At 43.1% G+C, this 20,271-nt stretch overlaps 1 protein-coding gene across 2 annotated transcripts in view; it reads left to right on the top strand.

Annotated features, from left to right (window-relative positions):
* The first annotated feature begins 8,806 nt into the window (after positions 1-8,806).
* Positions 8,807-20,271, top strand: part of CBFA2T2 (CBFA2/RUNX1 partner transcriptional co-repressor 2) — a 159,556-nt gene continuing 148,091 nt past the window's right edge. For both annotated transcript variants that reach the window (XM_047771301.1, XM_047771300.1), the window contains exon 1: positions 8,807-8,965. In XM_047771301.1, coding sequence (XP_047627257.1) covers positions 8,932-8,965 — 34 coding nt within the window. In that variant the 5' untranslated portion in view covers positions 8,807-8,931. The remainder of the gene's footprint in view (positions 8,966-20,271) is intronic.

Raw genomic sequence — 20,271 nt, 5'->3', positions numbered from 1 at the left:
CTTGATCTGAGCCACATCTGCGACCTGCGATGCAGCATATGGCAACCCTGCATCCTTAACCCACTGAGTGAGGCCAGCGATCAAACCCAAATCCTCACAGAGACAATGTCGGGTCCTTAACCCGCTGAGCCACAACAGGAACTCTGGAAGGGACTTTTGAAGCCATTGTGATAAATGGCGCTTTCCTTTCTGGCATTCCCCATAGCCAATCCTCTGGCAAAATTAGGTTTTGAAGATTAATGCTATCTTAGATATGTCCTAGTGGTTAGGATTCTCGCTTTCACCACTGCCGCCTGGTTTTAGTCCTTGGTCTGGGAACTGAGATCCCACATCAAGCCACTGTATGCTGCAGTCAGAAAAAAAAAAAAAGAAAGAAAGAAAGAAGAGGAAAAGAAAAGAAGAATACCTTGAATCTTTTCACACCTCCAGTGGATATCTGTCTTGAGTTCTCATCTGTCACAGCCTCCTAATTCTTTTTTTTTTTAATTTTTAAAAAATTTTTGTCTTTTTAGGGCCACATCAGTGGCATGTGGAGGTTGGAGGTTCCCAGGCTAGGGGTCTAATCAGAGCTATAGCCACTGACCTACGCCACAGCCACAACAATGACGGATCTGAGCCAAGTGTGACCTACACCACGGCTCGCAGCAATGCCAGATCCTTAACCCACTGAGCGAGGCCAGGGGTCGAACACACATCCTCATGGATGCTAGTTGGGATCATTAACTGCTGAGCCATGATGGGAACTCCAACAGCCTCCTAATTCTATAATCCATTCTCCCCATAGAAGATAGAGGCGTATTTTCAAAATGTAATTATATCAGGCTACTCTCCTGTTCCAAATCCTGCAAATTCTTCTGTTGGTCTTTCTCTAAAATTCTCATAATTTTTCCTGGGCAGCAAAGTCCTGAAATATCTGGTTCTGCATCCCCTCTTGGCCTCATTCCCTACTATTCTTCCTCTCAGCCACAAAGCTCCAGTCAGACCAAGCTCCTTGTGCCTTATGCCCAGAAAGTTTATTTCCTTCTCAGGGCCTTTGCACTTGCCATTCCCTCTCCCTGGAAGACAGTTCCCCCAGATATTCCCATGGCTTGACCTCTCACATCATTACGGTCCTACCCATCCACTGTAAAATGTCAATCCCCACACCTCTTGTACCATCTCTCTTTCTCTTACTCTGTTTTTGTTTTTTTTCTTTTGTCTTTTTAGGGCTGCACCCTCGCCATATGTAACCCCCAAGCTAAAGGCCGAATCAGAGCTGCAGCTGCTGGCCACAGCCACAGCAATGCCAGATCAGAGCCGAATCTGCAACCTGCGCTGCAGTTTGGGACAACACCTGATCCTAAACCCACCTGGTGAGGGCAGGGATCGAATCCACATCCTCATGGATACTAGTTGGGATCCTAATCCACTGAACCATGATGGGAACATCCTCTGTTTTTGTCTTTGACATTAAATTTTATTTTTACTTATTTGTCTATTTCCACAGAGTAACGACACGCAGGTAGCAACATTCTCTTATTGACCACTGTATCGTAGCACAAAGCTTGACACAAGATATGTGCTTAATAAATACTTGTTTAACAAATACACGATGAATTTAATGAATACATCCTCCCTTTCCTGGTGATCCTTCTATGACTCCCAAGGGCATAGGATGGGGAAAGGGGTAAAGGGGACCAGCCAGAAAGACCCTTATTTGCACTCCCACAGACCCCTGTTCCTACCTCCACTTGAATATTTTTCTTATTTATTTACTTATTTACTTATTTATTTTTTGTCTTTTTAGGGCCACACCTGTGGTATATGTAGGATCCCAGGCTAGGGGTCGAATTGGGGCTATGGCTTCTGGCCTAGGCCACAGCCACAGCAACGCAGGATCCAAGCCGCATGCAATGCCGGATCCGTAACCCACTGAGCAAGGCCAGGAATCAAACCCGAAACCTCATGATTCCTAGTTGGATTCATTTCTGCTGCGCCATGACAGGAACTCCACTTCTGCCGGGGACCAGCCCCGGCGGTCAGGGGATGTCCCGAAGAGGAAGGGCGGCAGGCCCAGGAATAACGGAGGCGCACACAGTCTCGAGTAGTGGTCAAGCAGTCTCAAATTTATTGGTGAACAGTGGCAACTTATACAGGAAAAAATTTAAGCTTACATTGGCAGTAAAAGATCAATATCTTGAAATGTTTCCAGAGTTACAGATTAAATGTAAAGATTAAGAAGCACATGTTCCAAAAACTATAGATTAAATAAGGGGCATGATCTGTGTAAAATACACCCTAAACCCATTAAAGAGTAAACAAGCAGAAAGCTAGAGGCACATACAGGTCACAGACTACACCTCACTGTCCTTTAACACAAATGTCTATTTACTACATAGCAACAATCAAACTTCTAACATTATGATAGATTTTTATACTTATACAATAAAGTAATAATAATCATCAATTCCTAATGCCTACAAACTATATTGTAAAAACTAAATAATTGTGCTGCCTAAATAAAGCATGCCAATATTATCTAAGATCATCATATGAAGAAACAGAAACCTCCCCAGAAGCTATTATTTTGGAAGAAGACAGCACAGAGCCATAGCTCCAAAGATAAGCTAAAGGCTAACAAACAAAAATAGGTTGAAGCTTAAATAGAGAATAATAAATTCCTTTCTTAAGGCAAAAAGAACACAGAGTTAAGGCACATAAGCAAGGCATGGATCAATTATTAAAAAACGAAAGAACAGAAGCCAAAGGTATATATCTCCAGGTACTGGTCTCTAATGCCTGGTGCAGGTTTTAAGGCCTAGTGGATGTGCTGTTTTGCAGAGCCTTCTTCAGAATCTCCTGGACTGTGTCATCAGGCAGATTCCTTTCTTCAGAGTCCCCTGGACTTTGTCATCAGGCAGATTCCTTTCTTCAGAGTCCCCTGGACTTTGTCATCAGGTGGATTCCATTCTTGAAACTCGGCTCCCAGCACACTTCTCTTATTTATTTAACAGATATTTATGGAGTGCCATCTCTGTCCCAGGAACTGGAGATACAGTGGTGAACAACAAGAAGATCCTGCTGTGTAGAATGGGGAACGATATCCAATCACTGTGATAGAACATGATAGAAGATAACGTGAGAGAAAGAATATATATGACTGGGTCACTTTGCTGCATAGCAGAAATTGACAGAACATTTATAAATAAACTATAATAATAATAATAATAAAAAAGCTTGTTTTAAAGTTTTAAAAGAGGCATTCCTATCATGGCTCAGTGGCAATGACCCCAACTGGTATCCATGAGGATTCAGGTTCAATCCCTGGCTCTGCTCAGTGGGTTAAGGATCTGGCATTGCTGTGAGCTGCAGTGTAGGTCACAGATGTGGCTTGGATCTGGTGTTGCTGTGGCTGTGGTGTAGGCCAGCAGCTGTAGCTCTGATTCGACTCCCAGCCTGCGAACTTCATATGCCAAGGGTGTGGCCCTAAGAGGAAAAAAAAAAAAGAGAGAAAGTTTAGTGGAGCCTGAGAAAGAAGTACAGTAATCCAAGAATGGGAAAAGTAAATGCCAAATGACAAATGAGTTCTGTGCTGTGAATAAGAGGTTCATGGTATTATAGGAGTGGACATTTGGAGGTCTGAGAGGTCTAGAGGGCTAGGGAGGGCTTCCCTGAGGAAGTACCAGATGAACTGACACCTGAAGGGTATGTAGGAGTGAAGTGGCGGGTGGTTGTGTGGAAGGAGGAAGATGGTGCCCGGAGGTGGCTGAGGTGAGGCTAGAGAGCCCTGATATACACAGGGACTCGAATCCTGTCTGGCTAGCGTGAGAGTGACGGAAATGCTGCATGGAGGTCAGCCATGTCTGACTTGGCAAGGCTGGACGAGCTTTTAGGAAGAAGACGTTTTCCTTTCCTCTGCCTATGGAGGGCTGCCTTTGTGGTTCCAGGCCTGGGGCCTTTCTGATCAGCAGAGCCTGTGAAAATGTGTTTCTAGATCAGTTTCTCACTTCATGTTATTTTGACAGTAGCCTGCTTTGAGAACCACTCAAGTTATGGGCTAGTTTCTCACTACATGTTTAATGAATAAATTGGTGCTTATACGCCTGAATGTGGTATGGTGGCAGAAAATTCTAAGTTCAGCATCTTTGACCAGGCAACCACTTCATAGTATGTGGTCTTGGGGAGGCTAATTACTGTCCCTTCTTGGGAGTTCCCTCCTGGTGCAGCAGGTTAAAAGATCCAGTGTTATCACTGCAACTGCTCGGCCATGGCACAGGTTGGATCCCTGGCCTGGGGACTTCCACATGCTGCAGACATGGCCAAAAAAAAAAAAAAAGATTATCACTTCTTCTTTCTGGACTTAATTCAGCAAGTTCTTAAATTCTTTTTTTTTTTTTTTTGTCTTTTTGCTATTTCTTGGGCCGCTCCCGCGGCATATGGAGATTCCCAGGCTAGGGTTGAATCGGAGCTGTAGCCACCGTCCTACACCAGAGCCACGGCAACTCGGGATCCGAGCCGCGTCTGCAACCTACACCACAGCTCACGGCAACGCCGGATCGTTAACCCACTGAGCAAGGGCAGGGACCGAACCCGCAACCTCATGGTTCCTAGTCGGATTCGTTAACCACTGCGCCATGACGGGAACTCCCTTTTTTTTTTTTTTAATTTCAAGCCTGTACCAGCAGCATGTGGAAGTTCCCAGGCAAGGGGTCGAATCGGAGCTGCAGCTGCCAGCCCACACCACAGCCACAGCGACAGCAATGTGGGATCTGAGCTGCATTTGCGACCTACACCACAGCTTGTGGCAATGCTGGTTACTTTATTCGCTGATCAAGGCCAGGGATCGAACCCAGGTCCTCATAGATATAAGTCAAATTCTCAACCCCCTGAGCCACAATGGGAACTCCCATTTCTTAAATTCTTTATAAGTATTTATTTAATGAATGCATCATAAAATATTCAAAGTGATGTTCAGTCATTATATATCAGATAGCTAAGTGCTGAGAGAAGGCACAGCAATATACAGTAAGATTCAAATGGTAAGATAATTCATTGACGATAATTTCTTTGAGCACCTACTGTTCCAGGCATGAAGGGTAGAGGCTAGGGGAGTACTGGCTGAGAAAAGAGATGAGAAAAAGAATAAAATGCCAGCTGTGAGTTCCCACTGTGGCTCCACAGTAATAAACCCAACTTAGCATCCATGAGGATTCATTCCCTGGCCTCACTCAATGAGTTAAAAATCCAGCGTTGCCGTGAGCTGTGGTGTGGGTCCCAGACATGGCTTGGATATGGCATTGCTGTGGCTGTGGCATAGGCTAGCAGCTATAGCTCAGATTAGACCTCTAGCCTGAGAATTTCCATATGGCGCAGGCGTGGCCCTAAAAAGACAAAAAAAAAAATTCCTGTAATAATGATAATAATTGTAACTTCTTTTTTTTTTTTTTGGCTGCTTTGCAGCATATGAAATTCCTGGGCCAGGGATCAGATCCGAGCCATAGACCTATTGCCACAACTGTGGCAACGTCAGATCCTTAACCCACTGTGGGGGGCTGGAGATTAAACCTGTGTGTTGGAACTGAAGAGATGTTGCTGATCATGTTGCAGCACAATGGGAACTCCTGTAACACTTTAAAAATGTACCAAGCACTGTTCAGCAATCTTGTCAGCTAGGTACTATCGTGAGTCATTTGCTGAGGCTTAGAAAGGTAAGATGACTTGTCCAAATCTATATAGTTGATAAGTGTCAAGTCATAATTTTTATCCAGTTTGTCTGGCTCTGGCATGTGGACTTAGATGTAGCACAATTTTAGAGTGTACATAGTATGTAGGTATTAAGAAAAATTATTATCCAAGAAAAATACAATTATCAAAAAATTGGAAGTAAAGCAAAAGAATAACTGCATGAAATTTGAATTTGCTTTTTCAGTTAATAAATTATGTCTTGGCAAACTTTTATCGTCACAAATAGATCTATCTACTTTTTAAATGTTGCATACTATTCTCTATAGTGTATTTCACTAGTTCTCTACAAAGGGCATTCAAGCAAATTCCAGTGGGTTTTTTTTTGGTTTTTTTTTTGCCTTTTTGCAATTTCTTCGGCCGCTCCCGCGGCATATGGAGGTTCCCAGGCTAGGGGTCGAATTGGAGCTGTAGCCTCCGGCCTACACCAGAGCCACAGCAACGCAGGATCTGAGCCGCGTCTGCAACCTACACCACAACTCATGGCAACGCTGGATCGTTAACCCACTGAGCAAGGACAGGGATCGAACTCGTGTCTTCATGGATCCTAGTCCGGATCATTACTGCTGAGCCACAATGGGAGGGACAGGGACCGAATGAGCAAGGGCAGGGACCGAACCCGCAACCTCATGGTTTCTAGTCGGATTCGTTAACCACTGTGCCAAGACGGGAACTCCAAGTGTTGTTTTTTTAAATAAATAATTCTGACATAAACTTTTTTCCTATGTACTTGTTTTTTTTTTTTTTTTTTGGTCTTTTTAGGGCAGCACCCATAGCATATGGAAGTTCCTAGGCTAGGGATCGAATTGGAGCTGCAGCTGTGGGCCTACACCACAGCCATAGCAATGTCAGATCCCAGCTGTGGGCCTACTCCGCAGCTCAGGGCAATGCCGGATTCTTTAACCCACAGAGTGAGGCCAGGGATTGAACCCATATCCTCAGGCATACTCATCTGATTCTTAACCCACTGAGCCACAACTGGAACTCCTCCTATGCATTTTTTGTGCACATGATTGAGTATTTCTTTGGGATGAAGACACACAAGTGGAGTTTCCAATCTAATGCATGAAATGTGGCAACTCACTGATCGGTATTTTCCTTGTTATTGGAGAGACTGAGTATGTTTTAAGAATGTTTATTAGCCATCAGATTTTCTTTTCTGCATATTGTTTATTCATTCATTCTTTTTTTTGTCTTTTCTTTTTCTTTTTTTTTTTGTCTTTTTGCCTTTTCTATGGCCACTCCTGTGACATATGGAGGTTCCCAGGCTAGGGTTGAATCGGAGCTGTAGCCACCAGCCTACACCACAGCCACAGCAACTCGGGATCCGAGCCGCGTCTGCGACCTACACCACAGCTCATGGCAACGCCGGATCCTTAACCCACTGAGCAAGGCCAGGGATCGAACCTGCAACCTCATGGTTCCTAGTCAGATTCATTAACCACTGTGCCTCGATGGGAACTCCCTTGTCTTTTTTGTCTTTTCCAGGGCCTCACACATAGCATATGGAGGTTCCCAAGCTAGGGGTCTAATTGGAGCTGTTGCTGCCGGCCTCTGCCAGAGCCATAGCAATGCCAGATCCAAGCCACGTCTGCAACCTACACCACAGCTCATGGCAATGCCAGATCCTTAACACACTGAGCAATGCCAAGAATCGAACCTGCAACCTCATGGTTCCTAGTCGGATTCGTTAACCACTGAGCCACAAAGGGAACACCATGTTTATTCATTCTTTGTTTTTTTGTTTTGTTTTTTGCCATATCCGAGGCATGCAGAAGTTCTGTGGCCAGGAATCTCATGCTATAGCAGTGACCTGACCCACAGCAGTGACAATACCAGATCTTTAAGACACTTAGCCACCAGGGAACTCCTCTTTGTCCATTTTTCTATCAAATTATTTTTCTTATTAGTTTTAAGGAGTTCTTTATTTTGAATATTCTTTGTTGAATATGTTGCCAATATTTTATCTCAGTCCTTTGCTTATAAAAGACAAGCAAATTAAGAGAACGTTGTTTACAGTATCATTGTACATAGAGGAGTTTGGAATTATTAATCTCTTGCTTTAATTTTAATCCCTGTTTTTGAGACTTTGGGAGGCAGAATAGTTCAGAGTAGCTCAAAGAACTGGGTCTTAAGTCAGAGTTCCTCACTTCCAATCCCACCTCTGCTTTTTGCTAACAATAACCAGTGGATAAGGTATTTGGTGGAAAAATCCCTTTTTGCATTGTAGAAAAGTGAGAATAATGATATTTTTCTCTCTCATTGTGAGGATTAACTGTATGGCGTGTATAAAAATAGGTCAACATAATGATAGCCAACAATTATTAATTTTATGGAAATGACATTTTATATTTTTATTTTTATTTTTTGCTTCTTGGGGCTTCGCCTGTGGCATATGGAAGTTCCCGGCTAGGGGCTGAATAGGAGCTTCAGCTGGGGGCCTACAGCACAATCATAGCAATGCATGATCCTCTGAGCTGCGTCTGCAATTTACACCACAGCTCACGACAACACTTGCCCGATACTTAACCCACTGAGGGAGGCCGGGGATCCAACCGGCATCTTCATGAATACTAATCAGAGTTTGCTACCACTGAGCCATAATGGGAACTCCTGGAAATGGCATTTCAGACATTTGAAACACTGCAGGCCAAAAAGGGGAAGTGACTCGCCAAACGACAGGCATAAAAGACGACTAGACCTTAATCTCTACAACTCAGGTGAGGCGGTGTCCCTCCCCCCTAAGCCCCTCCCCTAAGCCCCTCCCCCTAGGGCTCCGCCTCTGGGCTCCAGCCTCTTTCCTCACCACAGCAGGAATCCCAGTGTCTGAAGATTGGGCCGTGCACGTGATGGGCGCGCGTGACGCAGGCGGGGCGGGACTGAGAAGCAGGATGCTCCGGGATAGGGTGGTAGATTCGCGCGGAAGGGGCGGGGCAGGTCAGGGGGTTGGAGTTTAGTGGGAACTCGTCTTGGGGCCGGGCTTCCGCGTGCGTTGGCCTGGCAGGCGAGAGCGCGCGGCGGGGCGTGCCAGGCGAACGGGGCGGGGCCATCTGGGGGGCGGGGCGGCGCGCGGCCTAACGGTGGCGTTGGCGGCGGCTGCAGCGGCGGCTCTGGGGTTGGAGAGCTTGGCGGCTTCAGGTCCCGCGGAGGCTCCTGCGAGGGACCCGGGCCGCCGGTGGAGGCGGAGGCGCTTGGCGTTGGCGCTCGGCGATGGTGGGCGTCCCCGGAGCGGCCGCCTTCCAGCGTAAGCGGGGCGGGAAGGCGGGCGGCTGAGGGGGGCGTGTGAAGGGCCTGCGGCTCCACAAGCGCGAGCTCCCGGGAGGCCCCCGGCGCGAGGCCGTGGTGGTAAACTGAGGCCCCAAGAAGGGCGGCAGATCCAAGGTCATGAGGCAGGCCGGGCCTTCCTGGGCTCCCGTGGCCGCCCGAGCCTCTCCTGCACTGCTCGAGGGCTCGGAGCTCATGGACTGAGCGAATCTGTGGGGACCGCGGCCTCGCAGCCGCGGCCGGGCTGGCGTCCATCGAACTTGCCCGCGGACAAGGATTGTTTTGTTCTCCTGGCTCCGGGGCCACAAAGTCCGACCCTGGAGAAGTAGTACACACGCCCAATTTCGAGGGGGTGTGTGGCGGATGGTATAGGAAGCGAGGATGTTGCCTCCGAGGGGCCTGTTGAGTGCAGACTCAGGGGTTGGTCTGCCTGGGTTTCCATCCCGGTTCCCCCACTCACAGGCTGTGACCTTGGGTCTCTTCGAGCCTCGATTTCTCCTTCTGCAAAATGAAGATGTAAAGAGCATCTTCAACCCCTCCATACCCCAGTTGTCGGTTTTGTGTGTCCAAGTGGGAGGCTTGGCATGGACTTTAGCACATACACAAGTGTGGAAATTGTCATTACTATAATCGCTAATAAACCTCGTCCAGGGTGAACCTCACTTGGAAAAGCTTTAGATTGGTCTCTGGTTTTTTATTTGTGTGAGATTTTAATTTTGTCTTTGGTTAGTCCTGCTTTATGATCCAATTGCTTTTCTTACCTCCATTTTTCCTTTTTAGCATTTATCTACTGTTCCTCCTAGAATCATAAGATCTTTGGGGACGGGGTGGGTCTCTTAATAACAACGATAAAATTTTAATTGTTTCTTGTTACAGTAGCAATAATAGCCAACATATTTTTTGAGCAGTAGGCTTTTTGCATTCTATTCATTTAATATTTATTAAATCATCTATTAAGTAAAAAGTACCATTTTGGCTCTGGGAATATAGGAACAACTAGATAGACCAAACTCAAGCTTCGAGTTTATTTGGGAGGAGGGGGAAGAGACATGTTAAATGGGGAAACAAATCCATTTTGCATGTTTTTTTTCTTTAATCCTGATTATGGTATAAATAAGAGTTAAGTATTTGTGTAAGCCCATTTTGTAGAGGATGACACTGAGGAACAGAAGGAACCCTGTGGATCCAGCCTCAGAGCCCATGTTCTTCCACACATAAAAGGGACACTTTCCATAGCCTCTCTTTGTTTGATACCCATTAAAGGTTGGATTGAGGAAATGCAAAGTTGCTGCTTTTGATAGTTTGATCCATTCCTCTTGGAGCTTAGGTCTGACAAAGGTACACTATCTTTGTATAGTGAAAGGACCTTTTATCAGAACTTAAATTTTTTATACCCACATCTCTTTTATGCAGTGTTCAGTTTAAAATAGGCCCTAACATACAATTTTTGGTTCTGTTATGTAACTGAAGTTTGTTTTGTTTATTTATTTATAGTGTTCCTAAGAGAATTCTATATTACATTCCCAGGCAATGTGCTTAGTATACTTTGTCTCTTAATCTGGAAGCATATAGTAAATTACATTAAAATGTTGAGAGGATTTTTTTTCAGTGAGGTTTTCATGTTGCAGTTAGATTCAGCATTGACCATCTGCTAAGCACCAGGCTGTGTGCTGATGTAGGGCTTCCAAAGATGAATTAGAGCCGATTCTTGTCTCTAGAAGCTTACTTACAGTCTTGATTGGCTAATGATTTTAACTGAAGTTCTAGGCAAAGAGAATGCTGGAGCTCAGAGTCCCTGGAGGAATTAGTCTAGAGCAGTGGCCTTAGATGTTTTTAGTGTTTTTTGTATCAGTAAATACTGTTGAATATGCACACACATTATGTCATGTTTGTTTTAAATTACAATTGCAGTGTTGACTGTACTTCCCAATATGTACATTTTATAACGTGCAAAAATAGACATTTTATAAAAGGATGAACTAAAACAAATACAAGTAGAAGTTCCAATATTGTCTTTCCACACCCTAGTGTGTGAATAGTAACTATGCCCCCTATGGTGGAGACCATTGATCTTGCAGTAGGACCTTTCCCTCAACCCATGATGTCTATTGAAATTCAATTCTGGACTTGTGCCTAGGTTGAAATCTTGGGGTCCAATCCTTACTAGCTTTGAGACTCTCAGTACATTACTTAACCTTTTTGTGCACTTTATTTTCCTCATCAGTTGAATTGAGATGATGAGGATTCCTCATTTGTAGTCTCATGTGATGATTGATAATATGTATATTATGTATATTATGTATATGTATGATAATTAGTATAACATATATGTTAATGTATGTAAAGTACTTACACTGGTTAACACTATTTGGGGGGCTATTAGTGGCTGAAGATACAAAGATGACTTGGAATCTCACAATCTAGTAGGGATCCTGCACAAGTACATGGATAATGATAAAGTGCTTCAAGTGCTCAAGTAAAAGCTTTTGTGAATGCAGAGTAGGCATAACTAATTGTTCTTTAAGGCTCCAACTAAGGTTCAGGTAAGAAGATGACATTTGAAGCAGGCGTAAGGAGAGGGGCTTTTTCCAGGAGGATTGGCTAAAGGTATGGAGTAGAAACCGGGAGGCTGTTGAGGGGTTGGTGAGTAGTTCTCCAGAACTATTCAGGGAACCTGACTGAAGCTTGTATAGCTTGTTAATAGGGATAACTGAGTTCTGGCTGGAGTTGTGTCTGGCAGGGGCCAGATGGCAAGGAAGCCTGTTCTAGAACTTTTCACAGTACAACAGCTCTTTCGTCTCTGGTGGCACTCATTCTGCCTTTTTAAGTTATCTAAGAATGTAAACTCCTAAATATCAGCTTCTTTGGGGTTATGATAGTATCTGCATTATTATGATTTTATTTTGTGTAGCAAGGTAAGTGGAAGGTCCATAAGCATGGAGAAAGGAATATTAATCCTTGGAGCTACCAAGAATTCTGAACAATTTTCAAGTGGAATGGGAGTTCCTGTTATGGCTCAGTGGGTTGGGTTAAGAATCTGACTAGTATCCATGAGGATCCAGGTTCTATTCCCTGGCCTTGCTCATCGGATTAAGGATCCAGCATTGCATGGAGTTCCCGTCATGGCTCAGTGGTAATGAACCAGACTAATATCCATGAGGACTCGGGTTTGATCCCTGGCCTCGCTCAGTGGGTTAAGGATCCAGCGTTGCTGTGATCTGTGGTGTAGGTCACAGACGGGGCTCAGATCCAGGGTTCCTGTGGCTGTGGCGTAGGCTGGGAGCTATAACTCTGATTTGCCCCCTAGCCTGGGAACTTCCATATGCTGCAAGTGTGGCACTTAAAAAAAAAAGAAGAAGTGGAGTGATAAATGATCATTGTTATTAGTGAAAAACTCACAAATATTTTATGATAGACCCTGTGCATTATTATTCAAAAGGTGTGGGAACTGTCATATTCAGTCTCTCTTTATCTGGCACTTAACCCATCAGGATGAAAGTAGAGATGTAAAAGTGCCAAAGAGGCTTCTCTGAAGCTGAGTTAGCTGCCTTCCATTTGCTCCTCAAGGTCCGTTCTCCATCCTTTCCCATCCTGTTCTCTGGTCTGGGAAACAGACTTACTTAGAATACATCAACTGGCTTCCATCCCATCTGAGGTTATGAATTTACTCTGCTCCTTTCCTATGGATATTGTCTCTGGCTGGCTGTGCGGCTTGACTGCAGATTACTTGGGAGTTCCCTTTGTGGCTCAGCTAACTGAGCCACAAAGGAACCCGACTAGGATCCATGAGGATGCGGGTTTGATCATTCGCCTCACTCAGTGTGTTAAGGATCTGGCATTGCCATGAGCTGTGGTGTAAGCTGGGCAGTTGTAGCTCTTATTTGACCCCTAGCCTGGGAACTTCCACATGTGGAGGGTGTGGCCCTAAAAAGGCAAAAAAGGGGAAAAAAAAAAAAAGATTGCTTGTTCCTCTAAAGGTGGTTCTTCCTACATGCCATGACTCACACTCCTATGTTTGGAAAGTTTATGATTCCTTTGTTGCTTGGGCTTAGAGGTACTCTCACTAGACCCAGGATACTTAATCTGAGCCTAGCTCATAGCAGTTTTAAAAGCAACTAATGCTTATGCACATGGTGGTATATGGAATGACTGGCCAGCGGGGACCTGCTATGTAGCGACAGGAACTCTACCCAGTATTCTGTGATAATCTGTATGGGAAAAGAATCTGATAAAGAGTGGATATGGGGGGGCAGGCTGGGTCACTTTGTTGTACAGCAGAAATTATCATAATGTTATAAATCAACTATACTTCAATAAAACTTTTTTAAAAATGAGAAAGAAAAGAAAACCAACTAATGTAGATGGAGAGGAAAGAGGCTACCCCAGGTTAAGCATACCGACAGTGAGAGACAGGGTCTCATCCTTTCCTGTGGAATTACCTACTGTGCCACATTGATGTCTTCAGTCATTTTCCCCCCGAACTGTTGGGTATGAAAAAAATTAGGAGTAAAATTAAAAACACCCATAATCTGTGACCACATAATTAAGATTAGTTAAATAGTAGTAGCCTGCTTTAAAAGGCAAGGATGGGAGTTCCCATTGTGGCTCAGCGGAAACAAATCTGACCAGTATCCATGAGGACACAGGTTCAATCCCTGGCCTTGCTTAGTGGATTAAGGGTCTGGTGTTGCCGTGAGCTGTGGTGTAGGTCGAAGACTGGCTTGGATCTGGTGTTGCTGTGGCTGTGGTGTAGGCTGGCGGCTACAGCTCCGATTCGACCCCTAGCCTGGGAACTTCCCTATGCCTCAGGTGCAGCCCTAAAAAGCAAAAGCAAAAAAAAAAAAAAAAAAAAAGGCAGGGATATAACTGAGGCAGGTTGTTTGGCCTAATGGAAAAAGCAGAATTTGGAGACAGACTTTGGGTTTAAGGCCATGTTCAAACTGGGAAGTTAATCAACTTCTGAGACCTCTGAGACTTAGTTGTTTGTTTTATCTATAAATGATGGTAACTCCTGCTAGTAATAATAATGACTAATACTGAATGTTTATTTTGGGCCAGATACCATGCCAAACACTATATATACCTTGCGCCTTTTAATCCTCCACTCTTATTTAGATATATATCCTATTTTGCAAATTAGGAAATTGACTCAGATGTCATAGAGCTAGTAAATGACCAAGTCAAGATTAAAATCTACATCTGGAGTTCCCGTTCTGGCTCAGTGGGTTAAGAACCCGCCATAGTGTCTGTGAGATGCAGGTTTAATCCCTGACCTCGCTCAGTGGGTTAAGGATCCGGCATTGCCACAGGCTGCTATGTAGGTCACAGACTCAGCTCCGATCTGGCGTTGCTGTGGCGTAGGCCGGCAGCTGTAGCTCTGATCAGATCCCTAACCTGGGAACATCTGTATGCCACAGGTGTGGCCCTAAAAAAAAAAAAAAAAAAAAAAAAAAAGCAGAGAATTGGGGTATTAAGCCTGTTGTGTAGGGTATGCAAATCCAAACTTTATCATCAGTTATTTGAATTTAATGAAAGCTTTTAAACAGAAAGGATGGTTTAAATCATGGCATACAATGGATGAATGTAGCACTAGGTTACAGATAAGTTAATTTATTAAGTTCATTTCTCCTGCAGGATAAGGAAAGCAGGAGGAAAGAGGGGGGAAAGTAAGATTTCTTACCTGCTGGTTTTATCTTCAATCCTTAGTTTAGAGCATTGTTTTGAACCTCGTATTATAGAAAGTGATCACTCAGTTGTAAAGATTTACTTTGGGAGTTCCCGTCGTGGCGCAGTGGTTAAGGAATCTGACTGGGATTCCTAGTGGGTTCAATCCCTGGCCTTGCTCAGTGGGTTAAGGGTCCAGCGTTGCCATGAGCTGTGGTGTAGGTCGAGGATACGCCTTGGATTCTGAGTTGCTGTGGCTGTAGCATATGCCAGCAGCTACAGCTCCGATCAGACCCCTAGCTTGGGAACCACCATATGCCTCGGGAAGCGGCCCTAGAAAAAGAAAAAAGACAAAAAAAAGATTTACTTAAAATCCCTGAAAGTTCGAAGGCTAATGAGAGAGAATCTCCCCTAGTTATTGTTTCTGCTTTAGTAAGATTACAAAGAAGGGGGGATGCAGCTTGCTAAGGCCGTATTGACTGGCCTCATGTGCAATATGAGCTAGTATATGTACATGTGACGGAGCCTGTCTCTGGGTTTTATTATGGCTGGTTAAGTAGCTTTTGCCTCTGTCTCTGGTTTCTGTCTCTGGCCCCTTGAAGTCCTTGAGGCTATCTGAAATTATAGGGGCTGGGGTATCATAAATTAAACTTGTGAAGTGAGTCTATAGCAGGTATGTTAACTGAATCTGATTTTAAGTTCACTTGAATTCTTTTTTAAAAAAAAGTCTTTGCTAGATTTTTCTGTTGGGTGCTTTTCACGTATGTCATCTCATGTAATTCTTGGAACATCCTTGGGAGGGAGGAGTTAGTATATCTGCTTTACAGGTGAGGAAATAAGACTCAGAGAAGTTAAATAAATTTCCCTAGGTCACACAGTTAATCAGTAGCAGATGCACTATTCACACTTAGTTCAGTCTTGATATCGAATTCATCAAGATGAGTCCAAAACCCATTATTTGTTACTCTCTATCACATGGCTCCTTCTTTTTACTAGCTAGACTTGTGGTCTTTAGACCTGTGTACCAGAACTCCCTGAAGATACTTGATTTCCCATCATTTTTCTTCAACAACTTTCTTTCTCTGACATCTTATTTAAAAAGGTCCTGGGGATGGATATGATTTAAAGACTGCTATATTAGATCTTGGTCTTGTTTAGAAGTATCCTGAATTGGCCTCAGCGATGAATTAAAAACAAAAAAACAAAAAGGCAGCAGAAACTCTCAGCAGCCTTTACCAATTCATCCCATATGTTTCCTGATTTTAGCAGTGAAGCAGATGATGGCAATGAACATCAAAAGCCCAAGAAATGTCCATGCTAATTTTACATGGCCCTGTGAGGACTGTCAAATATGGATCATCAAATATGGTATATGAACTATGCAGTGAACCTTTGCTTTGGAATGTGGCTCTTAAAAATATAGTTCTATCCTTTTATTTTGTATTGCTGTAATTAAATGCAGAAATCAAAGTAAAATTCAGAATAACTCAGAGCTGGATATCCTTTTGTCTGAATTGATAGCTTTGGAGTTGGCTAGACCTTTCAATTAAATTAGCTGATGGCGACAAATATGTAATCTGACCTCTCCAGCAATGCAAGTGAAATGTTAATACCAGGCATAGCACTGCTCCCTTGACACACTTCTTTGACCTTTTCCTTTCTTAACAAATGTTTCCCTTATTTCTTTGTTAACTTAGCCATCTCCATGCAGAGGTTCTGCCTGCTTTTAATTTTTTGAAGCCATATGAGAACAGATGTTCAAACAGCACAGATTTTTTTTTTGTCTTTTTGTTGTTGTTGTTGTTATTGTTGCTATTTCTTGGGCCACTTCCGCGGCATATGGAGGTTCCCAGGCTAGGGGTCCAATTGGAGCTGTAGCCACCGGCCTACGCCAGAGCCACAGCAATGCAGGATCCGAGCCGCGTCTGCAACCTACACCACAGCTCACGGCAACGCCGGATCGTTAACCCACTGAGCAAGGGCAGGGACCGAACCCGCAACCTCATGGTTCCTAGTCGGATTCGTTAACCACTGCGCCACAACGGGAACTCCCAGATTTATTAATTTTTATTCCTAGACCTACACTAATCAAAATCACCATTTCCGCTAATTTCACATATCATTTTTAGCTAGTTTACTGTCCCCTTACCACTACCCATCCTCTCTCTCCCCTCCCCTCAATAAATGCTAAAATACTAGTGACATTTTCTCCACCAAAAATGTGGCAGGGAGTTCCCTTTGTGGCTCAGTGGTTAACGAACCCCGCTAGGATCCATGAGGATGTAGGTTCAATTCCTGGCCTCACTCAGTGGGTTAAGGATCCAGCATTGCTGTGAACTGTGGTATAGGTCGCAGATGTGTTGGATCTGGCATTGCTGTGGCGTAGGTTCAACTGCTAGCCTGGAAACTTCCATGTTGCTGTGGGTGCAGCCCTAAAAAGACCAAAAAAAAAGTGGCAGGCTTATTTTTTTCCTCTTATTGAGAAAGTAATTATGTCATTCATTTTGTTTTCATCTTGAGAAGTGTAGTTAGCCTTGCAGGGAGGAGGCAGGCAGAAAAGCAAGTCCTCTTTATGGCTGAGATTAAAAGAAAAGGTGGCTTGAGGGTGGGAAGTTTTTTTTTTCCATGAAGCTGTTAAAATCACTAGGTAATACAACACTGCACGTTCAGCAGTTCCATGAAAAGTTGGATTTTGATCTCTTTTTTATTTTTGACTGCATTTATGGGGAAGTTCCCAGGCCAGGGATTGAACCCACGCCACAGCAGTGACCCAAACTGCAATAGTGACAACGCTGATCCTTAACCTACTGAGCCACAGAGAACTCTAGGAGAGGGAAGTTCAGAGTGGTGAGGGAGGGGGAGAAGTGAAGTCTTAGGTCCTCTGTCATTCTTTCACTAGCTTCCTGGAGCTCCTTAGAACTCAGGATCTCTAGTTTTCATAAGCTCCCTCTTTTTTGAAATTTTTATTTCTTTGTTTTTGGCCACCCTGAGGCACATGGAGTTCCTGGGCCAGCAATCAAATCTAAGCTGCATTTGCAACCTAAGCCACAGCTGTGGCAACACTGGATCCCTAACCGCTATGCCAAGCTGGGGATTGAACCTGTGTGCCAGAGCTCCCAAGACACTGCCAATCCCACTGCATCACAGTAAGAACTCCCCTTTTTTGAAATTTTTGTTTATTTATTGGGCCACATACATGGCATATAGCAGTTCCTGGGCCAGGATTTGAATCTGAGCCACAGCTACGGCAGTGCTTGCTCCTTAACCCACTGTGCCAGAGCAGGAACTCCCATTAGCTCTATAATTTTCCCTTGATAGTTTGGTCTGGCTAAGTGGTTTGAACTATAATCTCTCCATATATATGTTATATATGTGTGTGTGTATGTACATATGTATATGTATGTATATATATGTAATAATTTATCTTCTGGATGCACCCGCTGTATACAAAAGTTCCCAGGTTAGGGATAGAATCTGAGACACAGGTTCGACCTGAGCCACAGCTATGACAAGCCAGATTCTCCCTTCCTTCCTTCCTGCCTTCCTATTTTTTTGTTATAGTTGATTTAACAAAGCCAGATTCTTAATCCAGTGTGCCTCCAGGGAATTCCTCAAACTTTTTACTTTGACATAATTTCAAACTTAGGAAAAAGTTTCAAGAGTATTATTTATTTATTTTTAGAAAGGAAGATGTAAAACTGTCTTTATTTGCATATGGCATGATCTTTTTTTTAATATAGAAAATCCTAAGGAATCCACAAATGCAAAAAACAAGGAATTATTAGAATTTTAATACAAGTTAAGCAAGGTTGTAGTATACAAGGTCAATATACAATATATTAGCAATAAAAGTCCAAAGATAAAACAATTCCCACTTACAATTGCATAAAAAAGAGTAATAGACTTAGGGATGCATTTAATAAAAGAAGTGCAAGACTTGAATATTAAAAACTATAAAACACCATTGAAAAATTAAAGAAGACCTAAATAAATTGAAAGAAATTCCATGATTATAAGTTGAAAGACATAATATTGTTAAGATGGCAGTACTGCCCAAATTAATCTACATATTCAAGGCAATCTTTTATTTTTTATTTTTTTATTTTTTTATTTTTTTTGCTTTTTAGGGCTGCACCTGTGGTATATGGAAGTTCCCAGGCTAGGGGTCAAATCAGTGCAAGAGTATTATTAAAATACCTGTATGCCATTTAATTGATGCCCTAAATGTCAGAATTTTACTGTATTTTCTATATTCTTTTTTCTTTTTATATGCACATTATTTTTTGAACTATTCAGAGTAAGTTTCAGATGTGATATCTCTTCACCCAAAATAACATAATTTCCAATAAACTAGGACATTCTCTTAGGTAAATCACAAAACTATACTTACCAAAATGAGGAAAAAGTTGGTACAATATTATTATCTAATATATGACTTATTAAAATTTTGCCACTTGTTACAATAATGTTCCTTAGAGGAAAAAAATTTTTTTTTTCTGGTCTAAGATCCAATCCAGGATCACGTGTTATATTTATTTTTTTTAATTTTTATTATTATTTTTTTTTGTCGTTGTTGTTGTTGCTATTTCTTGGGCCGCACCCGCGGCATGTGGAGGTTCCCAGGCCAGGGGTCGAATCGGATCTATAGCCACCGGCCTACGCCAGAGCCACAGCAACGCGGGATCCGAGCCACGTCTGCAACCTACACCACAGCTCACGGCAACGCCGGATCGTTAACCCACCGAGCAAGGGCAGGGACCGAACCCGCAACCTCATGGTTCCTAGTCGGATTCGTTATCCACTGCACCACAACGGGAACTCCCACATGTTATATTTAATTGTCTGGTCTCTGGTCTCCTCCCATTTGGAAGAATCCTTCAGTCTTATTTTTCATGACCTTGTCTTTTTTGAATAGTATAAGCCATTTATTTTGTAAAGTGTCCCTCAATTTGAATTTGTCTTCCTTATGAATAGATTCAGGAGTTCCCGTCATGGCTCAGTGGTAAACGAACCCAACTAGTATCCTTGAGGACGAGGGTTTGATCCCTGGCCTTGCTCAGTGGGTTAAGGATCCAGTGTTGCCGTGAGCTGTGGTGTAGGTCAAAGATGCGGCTCAGATCCCACGTTGCTATGGCTCTGGTGTAGGCCAGCAGCTATAGCTCAGATTCGACACCTAGCTGGGAACTTCCATATGCTGAAGGTTTGGCCCTAAAAAATAAAATTGATTCAGATTATGCATTTTGGCAGGAATATCACAAAGTGATGTTGTGTCCTTCTCATTGCACCATATCAGAAGGCACGTGATGTCCATTTGTTCAGTACTGATGATGTTAACTTTAATAACTTAAGTGATGTCTGTCAGGTTCTTCCACTATAGAGTTTTAATATTTTCCTTTTTAATTAGTAATGTTACAGGAGATACTGAGTCCATGTAAATATCTAGTTTTCATCAAATTTTTACCCACTGGTTTTAGCATCTATTGATGATGTTTACTCTAGTCAGTTATTACTGTGATAGTTGTGCTGTGATCTTCAATCAGTTCTTCTTTGTTTATTAGTTGATATTTCTATTGTAGAGCATTTTCTTAGTTTTATTTGTATATATTAATATGGATTCTTATT

This window comes from Phacochoerus africanus, chromosome 3, assembly GCF_016906955.1.
Source record: "Phacochoerus africanus isolate WHEZ1 chromosome 3, ROS_Pafr_v1, whole genome shotgun sequence".
NCBI classification, from domain to species: domain Eukaryota; kingdom Metazoa; phylum Chordata; class Mammalia; order Artiodactyla; family Suidae; genus Phacochoerus; species Phacochoerus africanus.
This window is presented reverse-complemented; position numbering and strand designations above follow the sequence as displayed.